Below are 20961 nucleotides of genomic sequence, written 5' to 3'. Positions count from 1 at the left end.
TTAGATCCGCCTTGGTTTAAAGTAGAAGAAGGGATTCAAAGGTTTAGGGAGATTGGAATGTTAAAATGGATTTGGCATTTTAAACCTACTCACCCACAGCAGAGTCCATAAGACATACTTTTCACTGCAACTGTGAGAAATAAAATTGCAAGGCAGGCCCCAACATCCTTGAAGAGCTCTGTGATCCCTCTTCTTTCTAGCCCAGGTCTTCTAGTGGGGAACTATAACCACTGATTTGGAAAAACCTGAAAGTAATAGGAGTCCTGGGGTGGTAGGGACCAAATGGCAGCGCTCAATCACCAAAAGCAAGGTGGGTGTGGTTACCATATAGGAAAGCAGGGTCAAAGCATCAATCAAAATAGTCTGACTCATCAGACCTACTGTGCTGGCTAGTTGATAGGGTGTTCCTAGAAGTAAAATAGGAAGCCTACTAAATTCTTACTTGATCTATATAAATAGAAAAGTTCTAAGTCAAGAGAACAAAAGTCTAACCTGAATCATAAAGACTAATGGCCCCTCGATCGATCACTTCCCAGACTTGAAAGACTGTTTACAGACCCAGAAATCCTTGAATGCAGGAGAGGGTGGGTCCCCTTGAGAAGACTCCAGTACACTTCCAAAAATTTATTCTGTTAATCTTTCTTTCAGCCTTTCCTAAAGGGACTTACGAACTTTTACCAAGGTAACTGTGCATTAGGGAAAAGGAAATAATCTGACCTTTCAGGAACTACTAGATATTGGCTCTGATCTAACACTAATTCCGGGAGACCCAAAACATCATTGTAGTCCAGTCATAGTAGGGATTTATGTGAGGTGATCAATGGAGTTTTAGCTAAGGTCTGTCTCACAGCGGGCCCAGTACATCCCTGAGGCCATCTTGTGGTTATTTCCCCAGCTGCAGAATGCATAATTGGAATAGATAAACTCAGCAGCTGGCAGAATCCCCACAATGGTTCCCTGACTTTTGGAGTTAGTGAGATTATGGAGGAAAAGGCCAAGTGGAAGACATGAGAATGGCCTCTACCTGGGAAAATAGTAAACCAGAAGCATTACCACATTCCTGGAGGGAATGGAAAGATTAGCGCCCCATCAAACACTTGAGGGATTCAGGGAAGTTGATTCTCACCACATGCCCATTCAACTTGCCTAACTGGGCTGTGCAGAAAACAGATCTTGGAGAAGGATGGTGGATTATCATAAGCATAAACAGGTGGTAATTCCAACTGCAGTTGTTATACCAGATGTGGTTGAGTGGACCATACGGTAAATATCCCATAAAGCATAAAGACAAACACATATATAAATTTTTTTGTATTTTTTTTCCCAAAAACTCATAATTTTGCAATCTTCTGTCTACAGAAATAAAAAAAAAAAAAAAAAAAAGGATTCTTCAGTACTGAAAATCAAAGGCTGAATGAATATAATCAATCAAGAAATATTAAGTACCTCATCAGCACTCTTAGGCACTATAAGAAAAAGTCGTAGTTTAAGATACAATTCTTACTCTCACGGAAGTGTTAATTAGTTATGGAGTCAAGGCAAGAAACCATTAAAGAATACCTAAAATAGCCTGTGTTAAATACATGATATGAACATTTGCTGCTTTTCAAAGGTATCACATAAAAGCCTATACTTTACTGTTTTCCATGTTTAACTTGTATTTTTCAGGATTTCTACTATTTTGTTTGGCATTAGTGTGTATAATTCAGTAAAGAAGCTAGAAAAGGATAGGTGGCTCTATTTGTTGCTTTGCCTCCCATGGATTTGTCATCCCTTTTCCCCTAGGTGATAGAGCCGCCAAAGATCTCTTCTGAGCAGTGAGAAGCCCCGAAAAGGGGTTAATCTCCCGGAACTCTGGAGAGAGAGGCATTCCTTCCATTTGGGAAATTAACCACGAATTGGGGTTCTCTTCCCACATTTATTCTCCAGATTAGGAAGTTACAGGAAGAGAACATAGGTGGGGGTTTTGCTAAGTACAGTTTAACAAGTTTAATAATAGAAGCTGGTAACATTCAGTAAGACAAGCAAGGTGACCCTCTATAGTGCAATTTTCAACAAAAGCTTGATTTTAGCAAACATTCTCTTCTTACAGCAATTTCCCAGTATCTTTACATATCAATCAGTAACCTGTCTGTCTTTGAGCCAGCAACATTGCTATGTTACAATTCTTTATCTTACACCACAGACTATAGCCTGGGGAAAATTTCCTGTCCTTTGCATGATCAATATTTGAAACTGCAAGGCTTTGGAAAACCAGGCCCTGTGAAGTACATTTGCTTTATGCATTGGTAGTTTAAAAAAAAATAGTGCTATAAGCATCAGTGATTTAAAAAATAGAAGAGGCTTACAGCATCATAATCAGTTCATTTGGACACTCATCTTCTTCTTCAAGGCTGTCTTGGTTTTGAGGTGGATTAGGACAAAAACAGGTAGAGAGAAAATAAAATTTACAAACAGATGAAATTAAAGAAATTCCTGCTAGTTAAGGGTCACAAAGATTGACTGTGTTTTGTAAACACAAGTACACTAATTATCCTGATTTGATCACCACGTATTGTACACATGCATTGATATTCAATTCCATACTCCACAAATATATATAATCAATAAAATATATACATTAAAAAATATATAAAAATTTTTTTAAAAGAAATTCCTGTATATGAAATCCTCTAAATGAGACTTCAGATGATTAAATGCTACTATTGCTACATCTGTAAAGGAAAGTTTCTGCTACAAAAACCTATAAAGTCAATGATTCTGAATGCTTCTGCAAATTAGAGGCCAAGAATGGAAAAAGTAGCAACAACTCACAAATTCACTTTAATAGGGGGAAACTCCTCCTCTTCTCATATTATCACTTTGACTTATGGAAGAAGACATTTCCAACATCAGGAAAAACTTCTGCCTCTTTCTCCACCCCCCTCACAGATGCCACCTCATAGTTGAAGTAGTGGTATTATCAGCAGGTACAACTAAAAAGCAAGACAGGCCATCTTGAACCTGCCTGCATTCATAAGCAGAAGAAACCTACAGATTACTTAGGTCTCCACTCCAGCTTCTCAGCCTGTAACTGGATGGATGTTAGCTGACCCAAATCTGCTAGGAGAGTATTTTGGGAGAGATACACTTAGTACTCAGGTTGTAACCATGTATTCCCATCTGTTTATATCCTCAATAAAAATTGAAGTTTTCATTCTCCTTTGTTCCCCAAATCTATTTTTTCAATTGGTTGAAGCAGAAGGAGGGATGAGTGATTAAGTACCCCAATATTCCAACAACATGAAAGGATTTTGTTGGTCTGTTTTAGTTACATAAATGTGAGTCACGTAAGTCAAATCACTTCCTCCCAAAAAAAACCCTTCAAATTTAAAAAAATGAACAGAATCATTAACTACAGCATCCCAGAGTTGAGTAGAACAGTAGAGATATAATCCATTCTCTATATTAGAGATGAGCACATGCAGAAACAGAATAAAAGCTATAGTATTTATTACAATTAGCATATTGGTTTCAGATAGTTCAATAGTAGGGTGAAAAAAGAAAGTACTTTTCAGCTATCTATGCATTTTTTCGTACACTGAGATCTTCTTATAAAGTTATTGTGTCTATCATTTTATTTCAAGCCAATTTCACTGAACTTTTTTTTCAAGGAACTATATGTACAAGTTACAAGAAAAGTTTAGAGAAGCAGACATCACTGAAGGTTGAAGAAGTCAACAAAGATGTGATAAAAAAGAGAAAGTCTAATCCTTAAATAATTGGGTAGGTAAGAAGTAGAAATAAAATAATTGCCTTGCAAGTGAGGGGAATAACATGAACAAAGTCATGAGGGCAGGACTTAAAGAGACAGGTGTGATAGAAAATAGAGTATGGTATAAAGAAAGATTTTCCCCAAACACTATCTAGAACAGAACTTTTTGCATTTCATAAACTCCTTCTGGAAGGAAGGGGTTCTGGAAGGGAAGAAATTAACATTCCTAGTGAAAAGCATAATCCATTTTGGATGGATTTTTAACAAGCTAAAAAAAAAGCTCTTCTGAGAACTTAGTTATCTACTCTCTCAGCTGACAGTCAAGAGTCTAAAGATCTTTAACCAGATACTCTTTTCTTGCTTATCTAACCACTCTTGCTTTCCTATAAATGTCACCACCAAGAAAGGAATCTTTGGATTGACCTGGTTCATTTTCCTCCCTGGCAGCAAGTTGAAAACTTTGACTTGTTCTCACAACTGAATTTCTGAAATACTTTAACAATGGAAAAATGAATATGAACATATTCATCAAATCCTAAAAGAGGAGTATCAGGATCACAATTCTAGAGTATGAAGGAATGCAACCAGAATAAAAAATAATGTACTAACATGCCCAGCCTTTTTCCTCTTGTAATGTCTAAAAAACATTTTACTTCTATCTATTGGCTGCAGATTCTTTCATTTTGCTCGTCGGGACAACAGGTGAGAAATGGTGCAAACCACACTCAAAGGAAAGAGAATTCCAGTAAAAGAAAAAGACTAGATCCTGAGAGACCAAAGTGGGGAAAAGGAGTTCAGAACCAAATGATCTTATTTTAGGGAAGGTATGTTTTGTTTGATAATAAATCAGACAGTATTTTAAAGAATAGTAGTACTGTGGAGAATACAAAGAAGGGCAGAGATGGTAAGAGAAGAAATTAAGATGTTTAATTGGGTGTTAAGAATGTATTAATAACAATGGTATAAAAGGCAAGGACAAGTATATCTTAAGTGTACACTAAATGTCAAGGAAGGAAATATAACTGCCCTATCATGTTAACATAAGAAGCAGAGGGTTGAAATAGAAACAGACATAAAGAGCCAAGATTTTGTTTCATACATTGGCTCATAGAGACTTCTAGAAAATATGCATATGGCTTGGACATCAACCATATATTCCCCCCTATTAGTTTTAGGATATATGACTGGGATTTTTTTTTTTTAATAATATAAATCCCTTTATATATCTAATTTTTTTATATCATTTAAGTGAAATAGTAAACAAAAATTAAAATTTAAAATATAAACAGTGTTCCTGATGATTACTACAATACTTACGATGGTCGATCCTCAAGAATCAGGGCAGTGGTAGAAAGTGGCTCAAATTCAAAATTTTTACGTCTTGAAGACGGTGGTGGTGGTTTACAGATCCTCCCTGTTCGTGCTTCATATTCCTAGAGTAAGTAAAAACATACTTTATACAGAGACTGTTCCAATTTTCAATTTGTATTATTACATCTGTATTGTTAAGGATATTATATATAATGAGGGATACATACAACAAAAATAAAAGGTCAAGTTTTTTCCTGAAGCAATCTAAATTATGAATTTATATTACATATAAAGTATAAAAATGTGTTAAGAGAAGGAAAGATGGAAATGCACTAGATTAATTAGGTAAGGTTTTAGGAAGACATTCTTGATTGCCTTCTATGATATCAGCAATCCATGTCCAGCTTTGAATAATCTACGTGCAGATAAGCCTACTTCCTAAAACCTTCAGTCAGATCAATGATTAAAATGTTGAAACAAGATACAGACAATCCCACTATAATGCTCTGAAGACCTCTCCCAAGGGTGACATTGAGACTCTAATCAAATACTATTTTGGATTTCAATCTACTATACCATGAATCTAACTACTACAAATATGCCTACTTACTCTAAATTTAAACAATGCTTTACAAACACTTCTTATCCAAAAATATGGCCAAAGACTATGTCAAATTCTACACTAAAATTAAAAAGCATTTCTATATTTCTCTAATTCATCCAACCTAATAATTGTACTGAGAGAAATGAAGTTAATTTGACATAATATGTTATTGGTGGGCACATTTAAATTTCTCCATTCCTTTAATAAATGTTCACAAATTTCTGAAATTTCTAGAAATTTGCCAAAGATCAAAAATAAGTTTACCAGCTTGCAATTTCCAGAACCTACAATTTCCCCTTTCTAAAAAAAACCAAGCTAGCATCTGATCATCTCCAGGCAACAACTATATATTTTTCTCTCATTTATTTTTGTCTTTCGCAATTTTCTTTCCTGTCATCTAGGATGTATACCTAATCATGCTCAATACTTCTTTTCTTCACTACAAACTCCAGTGTAATAAACTCCTTTTCTGCTAAAGTTTTTCTTACTAAAAATCATAGATACTAGAGACATACGAGGTTTCTTATAATTTAAATGGCACTTTGTTTTCCTATAATGTGACCTAGTTTCACTGCCAGACAGAATGCAATAAATACTTTCCAATAAAACATTTTCCATGCAAACAAATGATACATGCTTAAACAGCAAAATCAAACTTCTAAACCAATATATTAATAACTAGCATTTGGGCCATCCAGTTAGCTAAGTTGATTAGAGTGCAGCCTTATAACACCAAGGTCACAAGTTGGGATCCCCATATTGACTAGCCACAAAAAACAAAACAAAACAAAAAAACTAGCCTTTACTGACACTTACTATGTACGATGAACTGTGTTAAACACTTAACACATTTAATTTTTGAAACAACCCCATAAGATACCTCACAGTGGAGGGAATTGAGGCACAAAGATGTGCACTCATTTGCTAAAGGTCATAACAGGCAGCCTAGCTCCAGAGCCTGGCCTTTTAAAGATATTGTCTTACTATATTAATAAGCAGTCACGTAGCTATCTATAACAATTTAAAAGAATGAGATTGATAAAATCATTCAGTGAAAAATGTATAGGGTATCACAGACACATCTAAATATCACAAAAAGAGACCACCAGACAGCATGTGTTTTCGGCATGATGCAATATGATGTACATACCACCATTCTTAAAATATTCTTGCCAAAAGAGAAATCAAATTTAAATATGATTAAGGCTATAGAATTGTGCTCTCAATATGGTAGCCGAAATAAGTCAAATATGCTTAGAAAAATATAGAGGAACCTGACCTATTAAGATGTTCTCCTCTAGAGGGTGAAATTAGAAGTGAAAGAATCTTACTCAGTTTTGTTTGATTTTTCTTTTTAAAAATTTTTTTAATTTTTATTTTTTGGTGGCTGGCCAGTACAGGGATCAAAACCCATGACCTCGGAGTTATAAGGCTGTGCTCTAACCAACTGAGCTAACCAGCCAGCCCTGATTTTTCTTACAACAAAAAAATAAAGCAGTTTGTAAGGCAGATCACTTATAGCCATGATGGATAATTGATAAAAATCTTACTAAAGAGGTGGGATGAGAACTGGGGCAAAAACGATAGGTACTATTTAGATATGGAGAAAGGATTGAAAAGAACAAGCCACAGAGAGCAAACAAAGGCATGAATCGAGGGAACACATTAATCTCACCAAACAGGAAAATGATGGAAAATAAGGTTGGAAAGGTGTAGGCTAAATTTTAGGGGCCTTTCATTGGCTAAAATATTTGGACTTCATCATAAACAAAATGCAAAACCACTGAAAGTCTGGATAAAGACAAGTCTGGTGAAAGCAGTCTTTTACAAAAACTGAATGAGTGATAAGTACTCATTCATTCATTCATTCAAAAGACCAGTAAGGGGATCCTAACCCCCTAACTTAGTGGTATCAGTACCACACTCTCCCAAGTGAGCCAATCGGCCATCCCTATATAGGGATCAGAACCCGCAGCCTTGGTGCTATCAGCACCACACTCTCTCAAGTGAGCCATAGGCCGTCCCTGATAAGGACACATTTAATATAAAATGTAACTCAAAATGCTAGAATATCACTTACATATCTATGTGAGGAAAGAACTTTGCATAGAATTGTCACTCAACATAAAAAAGTTATATCCTAGCATTTCTGTCTCATAGAGATGCTGTAAATTTCCAGAGGGTAATAATAAAAAGACTTTAAAAACATGGTATCAACTGATGCTTATCTGAAAATAGCAAATATTTCTATACAATGAATGACTCAAGTATTTACTGAATAAATTTAAAATGTCATTCTAATGTGATTAGAATTGCCAATTATATTAGAAATAGTAAAATTTAAATACCAGTACTTTCAAAATTGATCACTAGATGATATCCTACTAGTTAGGATGTTTTTAATTCTATAAAACAGAAAACTCAAGTGGGTTTAGGCAAATTTATCAGATCTTAAGAACTGAATATTCCACATAATTAGCTAACTCTGGATTCTAACCAAGAGGTTCACAGCATCAGAGACTTCACTTCTGTACTGTCTCTGCCCTTCCCTCCTTCATGTGATTGAAATACGCAACTAGAAATTTAAATAAGTATTTGAGTTTCATCTATACTCTAAAAAGTTATATAAGCAAATTGGCAAAAAAAAATTCTTCAGAGAAATAGGGTAAACTCTTGTTTGGTAATCTAATTCACACCAACTTTATTGCTAAAAACTACCACTGTGATCCCTGACAAAAGGGAAACAAACAAGGTAAGCCCAACATCACACCTATTCTTAACATCAGTGCAGAAAGGGAGAAACCAAAGAAAGCCTGGCTGCTAGTTTATTTAGAAAGGCTAGAATTTTGTGGACAGAGGAGCAGAGAAGAAAGTGCTCTGGAAATTAGCGTACCAGTCCTCTTGAGACTTTAGTTAAAAGTCAATCTACATATGTGTAAGATGAAAACATTACAAAGCTGGGCAAAGAACTTCTGGAGAAAGAATAGTTACTGGGAGCTGTAACAGTTCCCAGAGCTCACCCCGGGCTGAGAATTAGTCATATTCTCACCAAACAGAATGGAAAGCTGTAACTGAATACACAGAACATTCCGGAGAAACCCCACAAGGTCTCTTTCTTGGATGTCAGACACTGCGAATTTAAGACTGTTGAGCACTAAATAATGTTTGACTTTGTTCTGTCTGGCAGTTAAGGTTCTTGTGCATCAGTTTGAATCTTTTATAGTTTATTTATAAACTTTTTTTTAGTTCAGATCTACAATAATTTTTTCTTTAGACCTAACTGACCCCACAACTAAGAAATTATTGATGAACTTACTTTCTTCTGCAGTAATCTGCGATTAATACCATCCAGTGAAATTTTCATTTCAGATCTTGCTTATTAGAAACTGCAGAAAAATTATCAATGAACTTGAGAACAGAGCAACAGAAACTAACTAAAATTAAGACAGAGAAAAGACTGAAGAAATATAAGCACAATTTTAGGGAGCAATATCAAACAGCCTAAAGTCTGTGTAATTGGAATCTGGAGTGTAGTGGGGGAAATAATTGAGGAAATAATGGCTGAAATTTTGCCAAATTTTGATAACTATACCCACAGATCCAAGAAGTTCAACAAATTCTAAGCAGAATACAAATAAAACCACATTAAAGAACACCATAATCAAAATTCTGAAAATGAATGTTAAAGAAAAAATTTTAAAAGCAGCCAGAGGAAAAAAGCAATTATGTAAAAACGACTGAATGTGAAAATGACTATATACTTCCCCTCTGAAATTATGGAAGTCAAAAGACAATAGAAAAATCTTTAAATTCCTGATGGGAAAAAAGCCACTATGTGGGGGAAACCTGTTGACTTAGAATCCTATACCAAGAGAAAATATATTTCAAAAGTGAAAGCAAAATAAAATATTTTCCCGACAAGAAAAAGCTAAGAGAATTTGCTGTCAAGTAGACCTGCTTTGGGGGCAGAAATATTGTATCACATGAAAACATGACTCTACACAAAGAAATAAAAAGCACCAAAAATAATAAATATGGATAAACATAAAATATATTTTACTCATCTTTTAATTCTTTAGAGGACATTTGACTATTTAAAACAGAAACAGATTGGTAAATGTATTAAGGGGTTTATAGCACAAAAGCAAGAAAGGAGAAAATGGTAGCATACTATTGTTAATGTTATATTAAACTCTAAGTACTATAACATTATTTAAAGATAGATTGGGATAAATTTTGTAAATATTGTAAGCCCTAGTGTAGCAGCAATTCTCAATGTGTAGCTGGAAGACCCATGTATCCAGGAGATGCTTTCATGGGTTCCGCAAGGTCAGAACTATATTTATAATCGTGCTCAATAGTTTATTTACCTTTGTCATTGTGCTGACATTTGCACTAATGATGCTAAAGCAATATTAAAACTGCTCCTGCCATGGAACAAATCAAAGCAATGGTACCAAACTGTACTATTAATCATTATATTCTTCATGATACGCACTCAAAGCTTTAAAAAAATGGGGTGAGGAGGTTGGGGCAGTGGCCAGATTCACTTAAGAATATCTATTATGAAACAACAAAAACTATTAATAGTATTAAATCTTGACCTATGAGTAAACATCTTTTTAACATTCTGTGTGACAAAAGGAGAAGTATACGTAAGTAACTTCTGCTGTACACCAAAGTACAATGGTTGTCTAGATGAAAAGCACTTGTACAAGTATTTGAGTTGTAAACTGGACAAACACCTTTTTTCATGAACACTGTTCTTATTTAAAAGAAAAGCTGATTGTAAACTTATAGTGGCAGTTATCTTCACAAAATTAGATGGGTGGGCCCTTCATTTCCACAGTATTCCTCCAAAAAAACCATAAACCCAGTCAAATCATGAGGTCATAAAAACAAGGAAAAATTGAGAAAATGTCAAAGGGCATAAAGACTAAGGAATCATGATAAAAAGAAAAACACAATGTGCTATCCTGGATTGAGTCCTGAAACAGAAATAGGACATTATTAGAAAAACTGATGAAATATAAGTGAAGTCTGCAGTTTGGTTAATACAGATGCTCCTTGATGTACAATGGGATTACATCCCAATAAACCATCATAAGTCAAAAATATTATAAGTCAAAATGCATTTAATACCCTGAAAACACCATCATAAAGTCAAAAAAAAGTAAGTCAAACCATCATAAGTCCAGATGATCCTCAACTTACAATGGGGTTATGTCCTAGTAAACCCAATGAAGGGTGAAAAAGGATAAGTTGAACCATCATAAGTCTGTGATGGTCTGTAGTACCAATGTTGGTTTCTTAGTTTTGAAAAATGTCCTGAGTAATATAAAGTGTTAACATTAGAGGAAATAAGGTGAGAGATACATAGCAATTCTATTATCCTTTTAACCTTTCTATAAATCTTAAGTTATTCCAAAATAAAATGTTTATTAAAACAAATAAACAAAAAAGGATGAAGTGAGCCAGCAATGTCAAGGAAAGCAGTTGAAAATAAACGTTGCCAATAACAAACTTCAACCTTTCAAGTGAGAATTAAAATGTTGCAAAACTTGCAAATGCCACTATATATTTGACAGCTTCCCACAGTTACCTTTTGTAATAAGATCAGTGGTAATATTTCTGTAATTTTTTGATACTGCATAGTGTGAAATTTTAGAACATTTGGAAGATCTGCATATTTGGTGAGCTGATGTTTTCTAAATATTGCAATATCCAGTTTGTAAGTTTGTAACATCCAATGTGTGATGTTACAAAACCATACATGGGTAAATATATCCATGCAAAGTGTAAGACAGACCAATGGATTTTAATATAACAGAGTTAAATAGTTTCAGATTCCACAAAATAACCTACCTTTAAGAAACTACCATTTGATGAGTTTTGGAGTGGCATCAAAGAAGAATATCCACAATTATCTGAAAAGGCTATTAAAATCCTCTTCTCTTTTATATAACTGTGTGAGGCCAGATTTTCATATACTTAAATTAAAACAACACATAACTATAAACTGAATACAAGAGTAGAGAATCCAGCCTTCTCATATTAAACCAGACATTAAAGAGGTTTACAAAAATGTAAATAAAGGCCTACTCTTCCCACTACTTGTCTAATACTTATTTCTCATAAATGTTACTTATGCTGAAATAATAGCTCTACTATTGTTATTTTTAAATAATTAATAAAAATGTGGTATATCTACACAATGGAATACTACTCTGCTATAAAAAAGAATGAAATGCTGCCATTTGCAACGGCATGGATGGACCTAGAGAGAATTATATTAAGTGAAACAAGTCAGGCACAGAAAGAGAAATACCACATGTTCTCACTTATTTGTGGGAGCTAAAAATAAATAAATAAATACACCAAAAAAATGGGGGGGGGGAGAAGACACAACAATTACAATTCCTTGAAGCTGATATGACAAGCAAACAGAAAGGATATTGTTGGGAGGGAAGGGGGAGAGGGAAGAGGGAGGGAGGTTTCGGTAATTGGCCACAATAATCAACCACATTGTATACTGACAAAATAAAATAAAATTTGGAAGAAAAAAAAAAGCACCAACCAGAAAAAACATTAAGAACTGAATTAAAGAATACACTCTACATTCATGATAATTATTGTCTCTAAGGTAAGATAATGAAACAATATAGGGGATAAGAGACATTTAATGTAATTTTTTTTAAAAAGAAAAATAATTAATTAATTAATTAATGTTAACATTTCAGTTTAAATTTTAGGTACCATAGTAAGTGATAGATAATCCCAATGAAAACTCTTTGAGGTCTTTAAAAAGAACTAGCAAGATGGTAAATTTAAACCCAATCATATCAATAATGACATCAAATGACACTCCAACTGAAAAGTAGAGGGTATCAATCTATATACAAAAGCAAGACCCAACTGCATTCTGTCTATAAAAAGCCCACTTCAAATATAAAGACAGATAAAAAATAAAAGAATGGAAAAAGAAATGTCATGCAAACACAAACTGCAAGCTATAGTAGCAAAATAAACGTAATAAACAAACAAGCAAACTAAAAAAAAAAAACCTTCAGAAAAAGAAATATTAACAGGCAAAAAAATATTACATTAATGGTAAAGAGGTCAACTCACGAAGAAGACACCAAACAAAGCTTCAAAACACATGAAACAAAAATTGAGAGAAATAAAAGGAGAAATAAGTAAATTATGGTAAAGATTTTATTACTTCTTTCTCAGTAACTGGTAGAAAAGTTAGACAGAAAATAGGCAGATATATATAAGACCTGAACAACACTATTATCTAGTGTGACCTAACTGACATCTATAGAATACTTCACCCAACATCAGCACAATACACATTATCAAGTACACAAAAACATTCACTGAAACAAGCTATATTTGAGCATAAAACAAATTTCAATAAATTGAAAAAGACTGAAATTGCATAACATATATTGACTGACAATAATGGAATTAAATTAAAATCATCTACAGAAACAGAGCTAGAAAATCCTACAATATTTAGAAATTAAAATAACACACTTCTATATAATCATGAGTGAAAAGAATAACAAAGAAATGATATACAGAAATATGATATTACAATTATAAATATATATGCACCCAAAACTTGAGCACCTAAATACGTAAAGAAAATATTAATAGACCTAAAGGGAGAGATAAATTGTAATGCAATAATAGTAGAAGGCTTTAACACCCCACTCTCAGCAATGAATAGAGCATTCAGACAGAAAACCAATAAAGAAACATGAGTTGAACTGCACTCTAGACCAAATGGTCTTAATAGACATTTACAAAACATTCCATCCAACATCTACAGAATACACATTCTTCTCAACAGCACATAGAACATTCTCCAGAACAGACCATATGTTAGGCCGCAATACAAGTCTTAACAAATTTTGAAAAATCAAAATCAGGTCAAGTTTCTTTTCTGACCAAAATATAATAAAACTAGAAATCAATAACAGGAGGAACTTTGGAAACTGTTCCAGAATCGAAATTAAACAGCATACTCCCGAACAACCAATGGGTCAATGAAGAAATTAAGAAAATTTTACAATGTCTTGAGATAACTGAAAATAAAAACACAACATATCGAAACCTATGGGACACACGAAACACAGTTCTAAGAGAGTTTATAGCAGTAAGCACCTATGTCAAAAAAATAGAAAGAGCTTAAAATAAACAATCTAACGCACCTCAAGGAACAAGAAAAACTGGAACAAGCAAAGCCCAAAATTAGTAAAAGGAAAGAAATAATAAAGGTAATAGCAGAAATAAACAAAATAGAGACTAAAACAAAACAATAAAAAAGATCAACAATATGATGAGCTGGTTTTTCGAAAAGATTAACAAAATCAAGAAACCTTTACCTAGACTTCCTAAGAAAAAAAGAGAAGACTCAAATAATAAAACCAGTGGTAAAAAGAAGATATCACAACTGATACAACAGAAATACAAAGGATATAATTATACAGCAATAAATTGGAAAACCTATAAAAAAGGCACGAATTCATAGACATACAACCTATTATGGCTGAATCATAAAGAAACAGAAAACCTAAACAGATGAATAACAAGTAAAGGGATTAAGTCAGTAATAAAGAGTCTCTTATCAAAGAAAACCCAGGACATGATGGCTTCACTGCCAAACTCTACCAAACATTTCAAGAAGAACTAGTACCAATTCTCAAACTACTCCAAAAAACTGAAGTAGAGGGAATTCTTCCAAACTCATTCTATGAAGCCAGCATTACCATGGTAACAAAACCAGATAAGGACACCACAAAAAAAGAAAACTACAGGCCAATAACCACGACAAATATAGATGCAAAAATCCTCAACAAAATACTAGCAAACTGAATCCAACAGCACATCAAATAGACTATCCACCATGATCAAGTGGGATTCATCCCAGGGATACACAGATGATTCAACACATGCAAATGAATTAACATGATATATATCACATTAACAGGATTAAGGACAAAAAACATTAGCATTTCAACAGATGCAGAAAAGCATTCAATAAAATTCAACATCCTTTCATGATAAAAACTCATAACAAATTAAGTATAAAAGAAATGTACCTCAACACAATAAAGGCCATATACAACAAAGCCGCAGCTAATGTCATATTAAATGGGAAAAATTTGAAAGCTTTTCCTCTAAAATCCAGAACAAGACAAGAATGCCCACCTTCACCACTGTTATTCAACACAGTCCTAGCCAGAGCAACTAGGCAAAAAAAAGAAATTCAGGGTATCCAAATTAAAAGGGACAAAGTCAACTTGTCCCGTTTTGCAGATAACATAATCTTCTACATAGAAAACCCCAACTGCATCCAAATTAATAAAGAAGGAAGTCAAATTGTCCTTTTATGCAGATAACATGATCTTATAAATAGAAAACTCTAAGGACTCTGCCAAAAAATCTATACAAAATAATAAATGAATTCAGCAAAGTTGCAGGATACAAAAATCAACATACAAAAATCAGTAGCATTTCTATAAGTCAATAGCAAATTATCTGAAAAAGAAATATTAAACAAAAATCAGTAGCATTTCTATAAGTCAATAGCAAATTATCTGAAAAAGAAATATTAAAAAAGCAATCCCATTTACAATAGCTACCCCAAAAGTAAAATACCTAGAAATAAGTTTAACCAAGGAGGTGAAAGATCTCTACAAAGAAAACTACAAAACACTGATGAAAGAAACTAGAGGACACAAATAAATGGAACTATATCCTATGTTCATGAATTGAAAGAATTAATGCTGTTAAAATATCCTCACTTCCCAAAGTGATCTACAGATTCATTGCAATCCTTATCAAAGTACCAATGATAGTCTTCACATAAATTTTTTTAAAAATCCTAAAATTGTGTAGAACCACAAAAACCCTGAATAGCCAAAGCAATTTTGAGCAAAAAGAACAAAACGAGAGGCATCACACTTCCTGACTTTGAGACATAAGACAAAGCAATATTAACTAAAACAGCATGGTACTGGCTGTTTCCATAGATCAATGGAAAAGAATAGAGAAACCAGAAACAAATCCACACATTTACAGCAAACTGATCTTTACAAAGTCTCTAAGAACACACATTGGGAAAGGACAGTCTCTTCAATAAATGGTGCTGGGAAAACTGGATATCCACATGCCGAAGAATGAAACTAGACCCCTACCTCTCACCATATACAAAAATCAACTCAAAATGGATTAAAGACTTAAATGTAGGACCCAAAACTATGGAACTACAGAAAACCCTTGAACAAGATGGGTTTGAACTGCATGGGTCCACTTATATGTAGTTTTTTTCAATGAATATATTGGAGAATTTTTGGTTAGGTATGTCATAAATCCATGCTATTAAGTAGCCTGCTATTCAGTAGGCTATTAAGTACTTCATTAACAAGGTGCCCCCCAACCTCCACAGAGCTTGGGGCAAAATATATGGCTCAGCCACTACCAGCAGTAAGTTATACATCGGTATTCTACTGCTCAGGGGTGAACTGTACTAGAAGAAAATATAGCGGAAGCGCTTCAATACATTGGTCTAGGCAAGGACTTTTTGGACAGGACAGGCACACACAACAAAAGCAAAAATAGGCACACAAGATTATATCAAACTAAAAAGCTTCTTCATAGCAAAGGAAATATTAAAAAAAGAATGAAGAGACAACCTATATCATAGAAAAAATATTTCCAAACTATGCAAGCGGTTAATATCCAGAATATAAAAGGAACTCAATTCAATAAAAGAAAAAAAAATCCAATTTAAAAATGGGCAAAAGATCGAAATAGACATTTCACACACACACGCAAAAAAACATAGAAATGCCCAACAGGAATATGACAAATGCTCAGCATCACTAATCATCACAGAAATGCAAATCAAAACCAAAATGAGATATCATTTTACCCAGTGAAAATGGCTATTATCAAAAAGACAAAAAGTAACGAATGGTGGCACAATATAAGAGTAAGGGAAACTCTCATACATTGTTGGTAGGAAAGTAAATTAGGAAGCCATTATGAAAAACAATATGGAGATTCCTCCAAAAATTAAAAATAGAACCACCACATGATCTAGTAATCTCACTACTAGATATATATCCAAAAGAAATGAAATCAGTATGTCAGAGAAATATCTGCACACCCCTGTTTACTGCAGCACCATTCACAATAGCCAAGACATGGAATCAACCTAAATGTCCATCAAAGGATGAATAGATAAAGAAAACGTGGTATATTTACACGCAATGAAATACTATTGAGTGAACCATAAAAAAGAATAAAATCCTTTCATTTGCAGCAACATAGATGAGCCCGGAGGACATCGAGTTAAATGAAATAAGCCAGGCACAGAAAGACAAATACCATGTGATCTTGATTATGTGTGGAATCTAAAAAAGTTTATCTCACAGAAGTAGAGAGTAGAACAGTGTTTACCAGAGACTAGGAAGAGGAGGGGTGAGGGGAAGATGTGGAGAGGTTGGCCAATGGGTACAAAGTTACAGTTAGATAAAAGGCTACTGCAAAGTAGGGAGACTATAGTTAACAATAATACTTACTTCAAAATAACTAGAAGAGAGGATTTTGAACGTTCTCACCATAGAAAAAAAATAAATGTCTGAGATGATGGATATGCTATTACTCTAATTTAATCATTACACATTGCACACATATATTGAAACATCATACTATACCACATAAATATGCACATTACATAGAAATTATAAATTGTTTAAAAATAAAAATTTTAAAGTTGTGTTCTTTTTAAAAGATTAATAAAATTGATTAACTTCTAGTAAAATTGATCAAGAAAATAGAGAAGACAAAAATTGCCAAAATCAAGAACACAAGAGAAAGTATCACTATCCATATCACAATACAGCAGACATTAAAATGATAATAAGACAATATTATGAACATTCCAATAAATCCAACAACACAGATGAAATGCAAAAATCTCTTGAAAGACATAAGTTACCAAAACTGACTCAATAAGAAACAGAAAACTTAAATAGCCCTATATCAATTAAAATATTAAATTTATAACTAAAAGTCTGTTAAACAACAATAAAAACATCCATTCTTCACTTAAATCAGTAGTTTTCAGCCTAAGGGACGTCTCACAATGCCTACACACATTTTTAGTTGTCATACTTGGGGAAAGAGGTTGCTACTGGGATATACTGAGTAGAGGCCAGAGATACTGCTAAATATCCTACATTTCACAAGAAAGTCCCCCACAACAATATTTAAGTGGCCTAAAATGTCAAAATTGCTGAGGCTGAGAAACCTTGGCTGAGATGATTTCACTGGTGAATTCTATCAAACTGGTGTATTCTATTCATTATTTAATGAATAATACCAATTCTACACAAATTATTTCAGAACAAAGAAAGAGAAGACACAATCCCTAATTCATTAAATGATGCCAGCATTAATCCAATACCAAAATCAGACAAACACATTAAAAGAAAATTACAGACCAATATCCCTTATGAATATGGAAGCAAAAAACTATATTTTCAAATAAATATTAGCAATTTTAATAAATTAGCAAATTGACTTCTGGTTTTCTAGTCCAGCACATAAGGAGCTCAGAAGTTGTCACTCCATCCTAACAAGTAAAAACCTGAACAAAATAAAAAATCAACAACTCTTCTTAATCAGGAACAAGAGGCCACAGGGCAAACCACTGCCACCAAAATTGAAGAGACAGACTGGCTGATACAGAGAATCACAACTTACCAACATAGAAACCCATAAGCAGAAACTTCTATGGGAACCAGTGCTGAAGTAGTAAATCATGAACTGTAACTGGCAAATTGCCGGAGGCTCAGTGTGGACAAGTCTGAGTTAAAACCTCCAGGCAGACCCAGGCCCACACACTTTTGGAGTTTTACCTCCAGAAGCACCACCAAGTCCTCAGAGTGAATATTGGTGAAAAATCTCTTTGTGCTTCTAGCAGGGTGAGGAGAAAAGTAATCAGTTGGAAATACATTATAGCATAACGAGTTTTCTTTGTTTTTTTTTTTAAGTAGGGCCTGCTCTCGGGAGAAACTTGTAGCTTTGCCCCCACAGATTTGTCACCCCACTTCCCCTGGGTAACAGAGATGCAAAGAATTACTCAAAGCCCATCTCTTCCGAGCAGTGAGAGACCCTGAAGTGGTTAATATCCCACTGGAACCCTCAAGTGAGAAGCATCTCTTCCTTGGGAAATTAACCCCAAATTGGGGTTCTCTTCCTGCATTTGTTTTCCAGACCAGGAAGTTACAGGAAGAGAACATAGGTGGAGCTATAGTTTAACAATACAGGCTGGTAACTTTCAGTGAAAGAAGCCAGATGACATTCCAGTAGACAATTAAGTGGTCCTATCAACAAAAGCTTGATCTTAGCAAACATTCCTTCTCCCTCCAATAATTTTCCAGTATCTACACATATCAATCAGTAACTAGTCTGTCCTTGAGCCAGCAACCTAGCTGTGTTACAAATCTTTATCTTACACCAGAGACTTTATAACCTGAGGAAAATTTCCAGTCTTCTGCAAGGTCAATATTTGAAACTTCAAGGCTTTGGAAAACCAGGCCCTGTGAAGTACATTTGCTTTAAGAATCCTCTACAGAAACTATTTTACCAGAGCCTAACTTGCTAGGGTGTTATCAGAGCCTAACCTACCCAGGGAAAGGGAAATACCAAACTCCAGTTCCTGCCAATCTTCTACACAGGGAACAGGAAATACTAAACTTCAGCCCCCTCTAGACATTCTGTCCTGATGAATGAGAAAAAAACAAAACTAAGAAACACTGTGAAATTTACAGTCCAGAGGCACAGACCCACCAAAAGACTAAGACCTAATCATAGGACTACAGAATGCTTCCCTTGCCCCCACTTCTTACTGCCACATTACGAAAGGCCTGTATATCAGTTCCTTTTAACAAGTACATCATGCTCACCTTTCAACAAAAATAAGAAGGCATTATAACTAAAAGGCAAAAAAACATAGTCAGAAGAGACTGAACAAGCATCAGAACCAGAGTCAGATATGACTGGAATGTTGGAATTATCAAACCTGGAATTTAAAAACAAACAAAACTATTCTTAATACACTCATGGCTTTAATGGAAAACATAGGCAACATACAAGAACAGAGGGATAATGTAAGAAACAACAGAAATTCTAAGAAAGAATTAAAAGAAATACTACAGATCAGAAACACTGTAAAAGAAATAAAGGGCTGGCCAGTTAGCTCACTTGGTTAGAGCATGGTGTTGGTAACACCAAGGTCAAGGGTTCAGATCCCTGAACAAGCCTGCTGCCAAAAAAAAGAAATGAAGAATTCCCTTGATGGACTTACTAATATACTACTTAGAAGACATGATTAGTAGATATGGTTGAGGAAGAATCTTTGAGCTTGAGGATATGACAACAGAACTTTCAAAACTGAAAAGCAAAGAGAAAAAACACTGAAGAAAAAAAAAAAGAACAGAATATCCAAGAATGAACAGAAAGAAGGAAAGGAGCAATATTTGAAGTAATAATGACTGAAAATTTCCTTCAAATGAATGTCAACACCAGCCCAAAGGTCCAGAAAGCTCATCAAGTAGGATAAATGCCCCTCAAAAAACAACACCTAAGCATATATTTAAACTTCAGATAATCAAAACTAAAGTAACAATTGTGAAAGACGGCAGAGGAAAAAAATACCCTACCTAGAGGAGCAAAGACAAGAACTTCATCTAGCTTCTCAAAAATGCAAGCTAGAGAGCAAAGTGAAATATGTAAAGTGTTGAGGAAAAAAGTCACAAATCTAGAATTCCATATCCTGTGAAATTATCCTTCAAAAGTGAAAGAGAAATAAAAACTTTCTCAGACAAACAAAAATTAAGGGAATCTGTTGCCAGTAGACAAGCTTTGCAAAAAAATGTTTAAAAAAAAAAAGTTCTTCTGAAAGAAGAAAAATTATTAGGTCAGAAACTCAGATCAGCATAAGGAAAAGAAGTTCATGAAAGAAGGAATAAGAGAAGGTAAATAAAAACTTTTCTTTCTCTTATTCTTAATTGATCTAACAGAAGGCAATTTATTCAAAATAATAGGAACAATGTATTCAATTATGTATGCACAAGCACGCACACACGTGGGTGTACATGCATTTATGTGTGTGTATGCTCATGAATAAGTGAAATGAATGACAGCAATAATACAAGAGATGGGAAGGAGGAATTAGGAATATTTTGTTATTATAAAATACTTGCATTAG

The 20961-nt window shown here is 34.1% G+C and overlaps 1 protein-coding gene across 2 annotated transcripts in view; it reads right to left on the bottom strand.

Moving 5' to 3' along the window:
* The window catches only part of TBC1D12 (TBC1 domain family member 12), a 120683-nt gene that overhangs the window by 36012 nt on the left and 63710 nt on the right, over window positions 1–20961 (bottom strand). For both annotated transcript variants that reach the window (XM_063102697.1, XM_063102698.1), the window contains exon 3: window positions 5072–5187. In XM_063102697.1, coding sequence (XP_062958767.1) covers window positions 5072–5187 — 116 coding nt within the window. The remainder of the gene's footprint in view (window positions 1–5071; window positions 5188–20961) is intronic.

Source organism: Cynocephalus volans, chromosome 7, assembly GCF_027409185.1.
Source record: "Cynocephalus volans isolate mCynVol1 chromosome 7, mCynVol1.pri, whole genome shotgun sequence".
NCBI classification, from domain to species: domain Eukaryota; kingdom Metazoa; phylum Chordata; class Mammalia; order Dermoptera; family Cynocephalidae; genus Cynocephalus; species Cynocephalus volans.
Note: the sequence above shows the minus strand (reverse complement) of the source record. Positions and strands in the feature narration are given on the sequence as shown.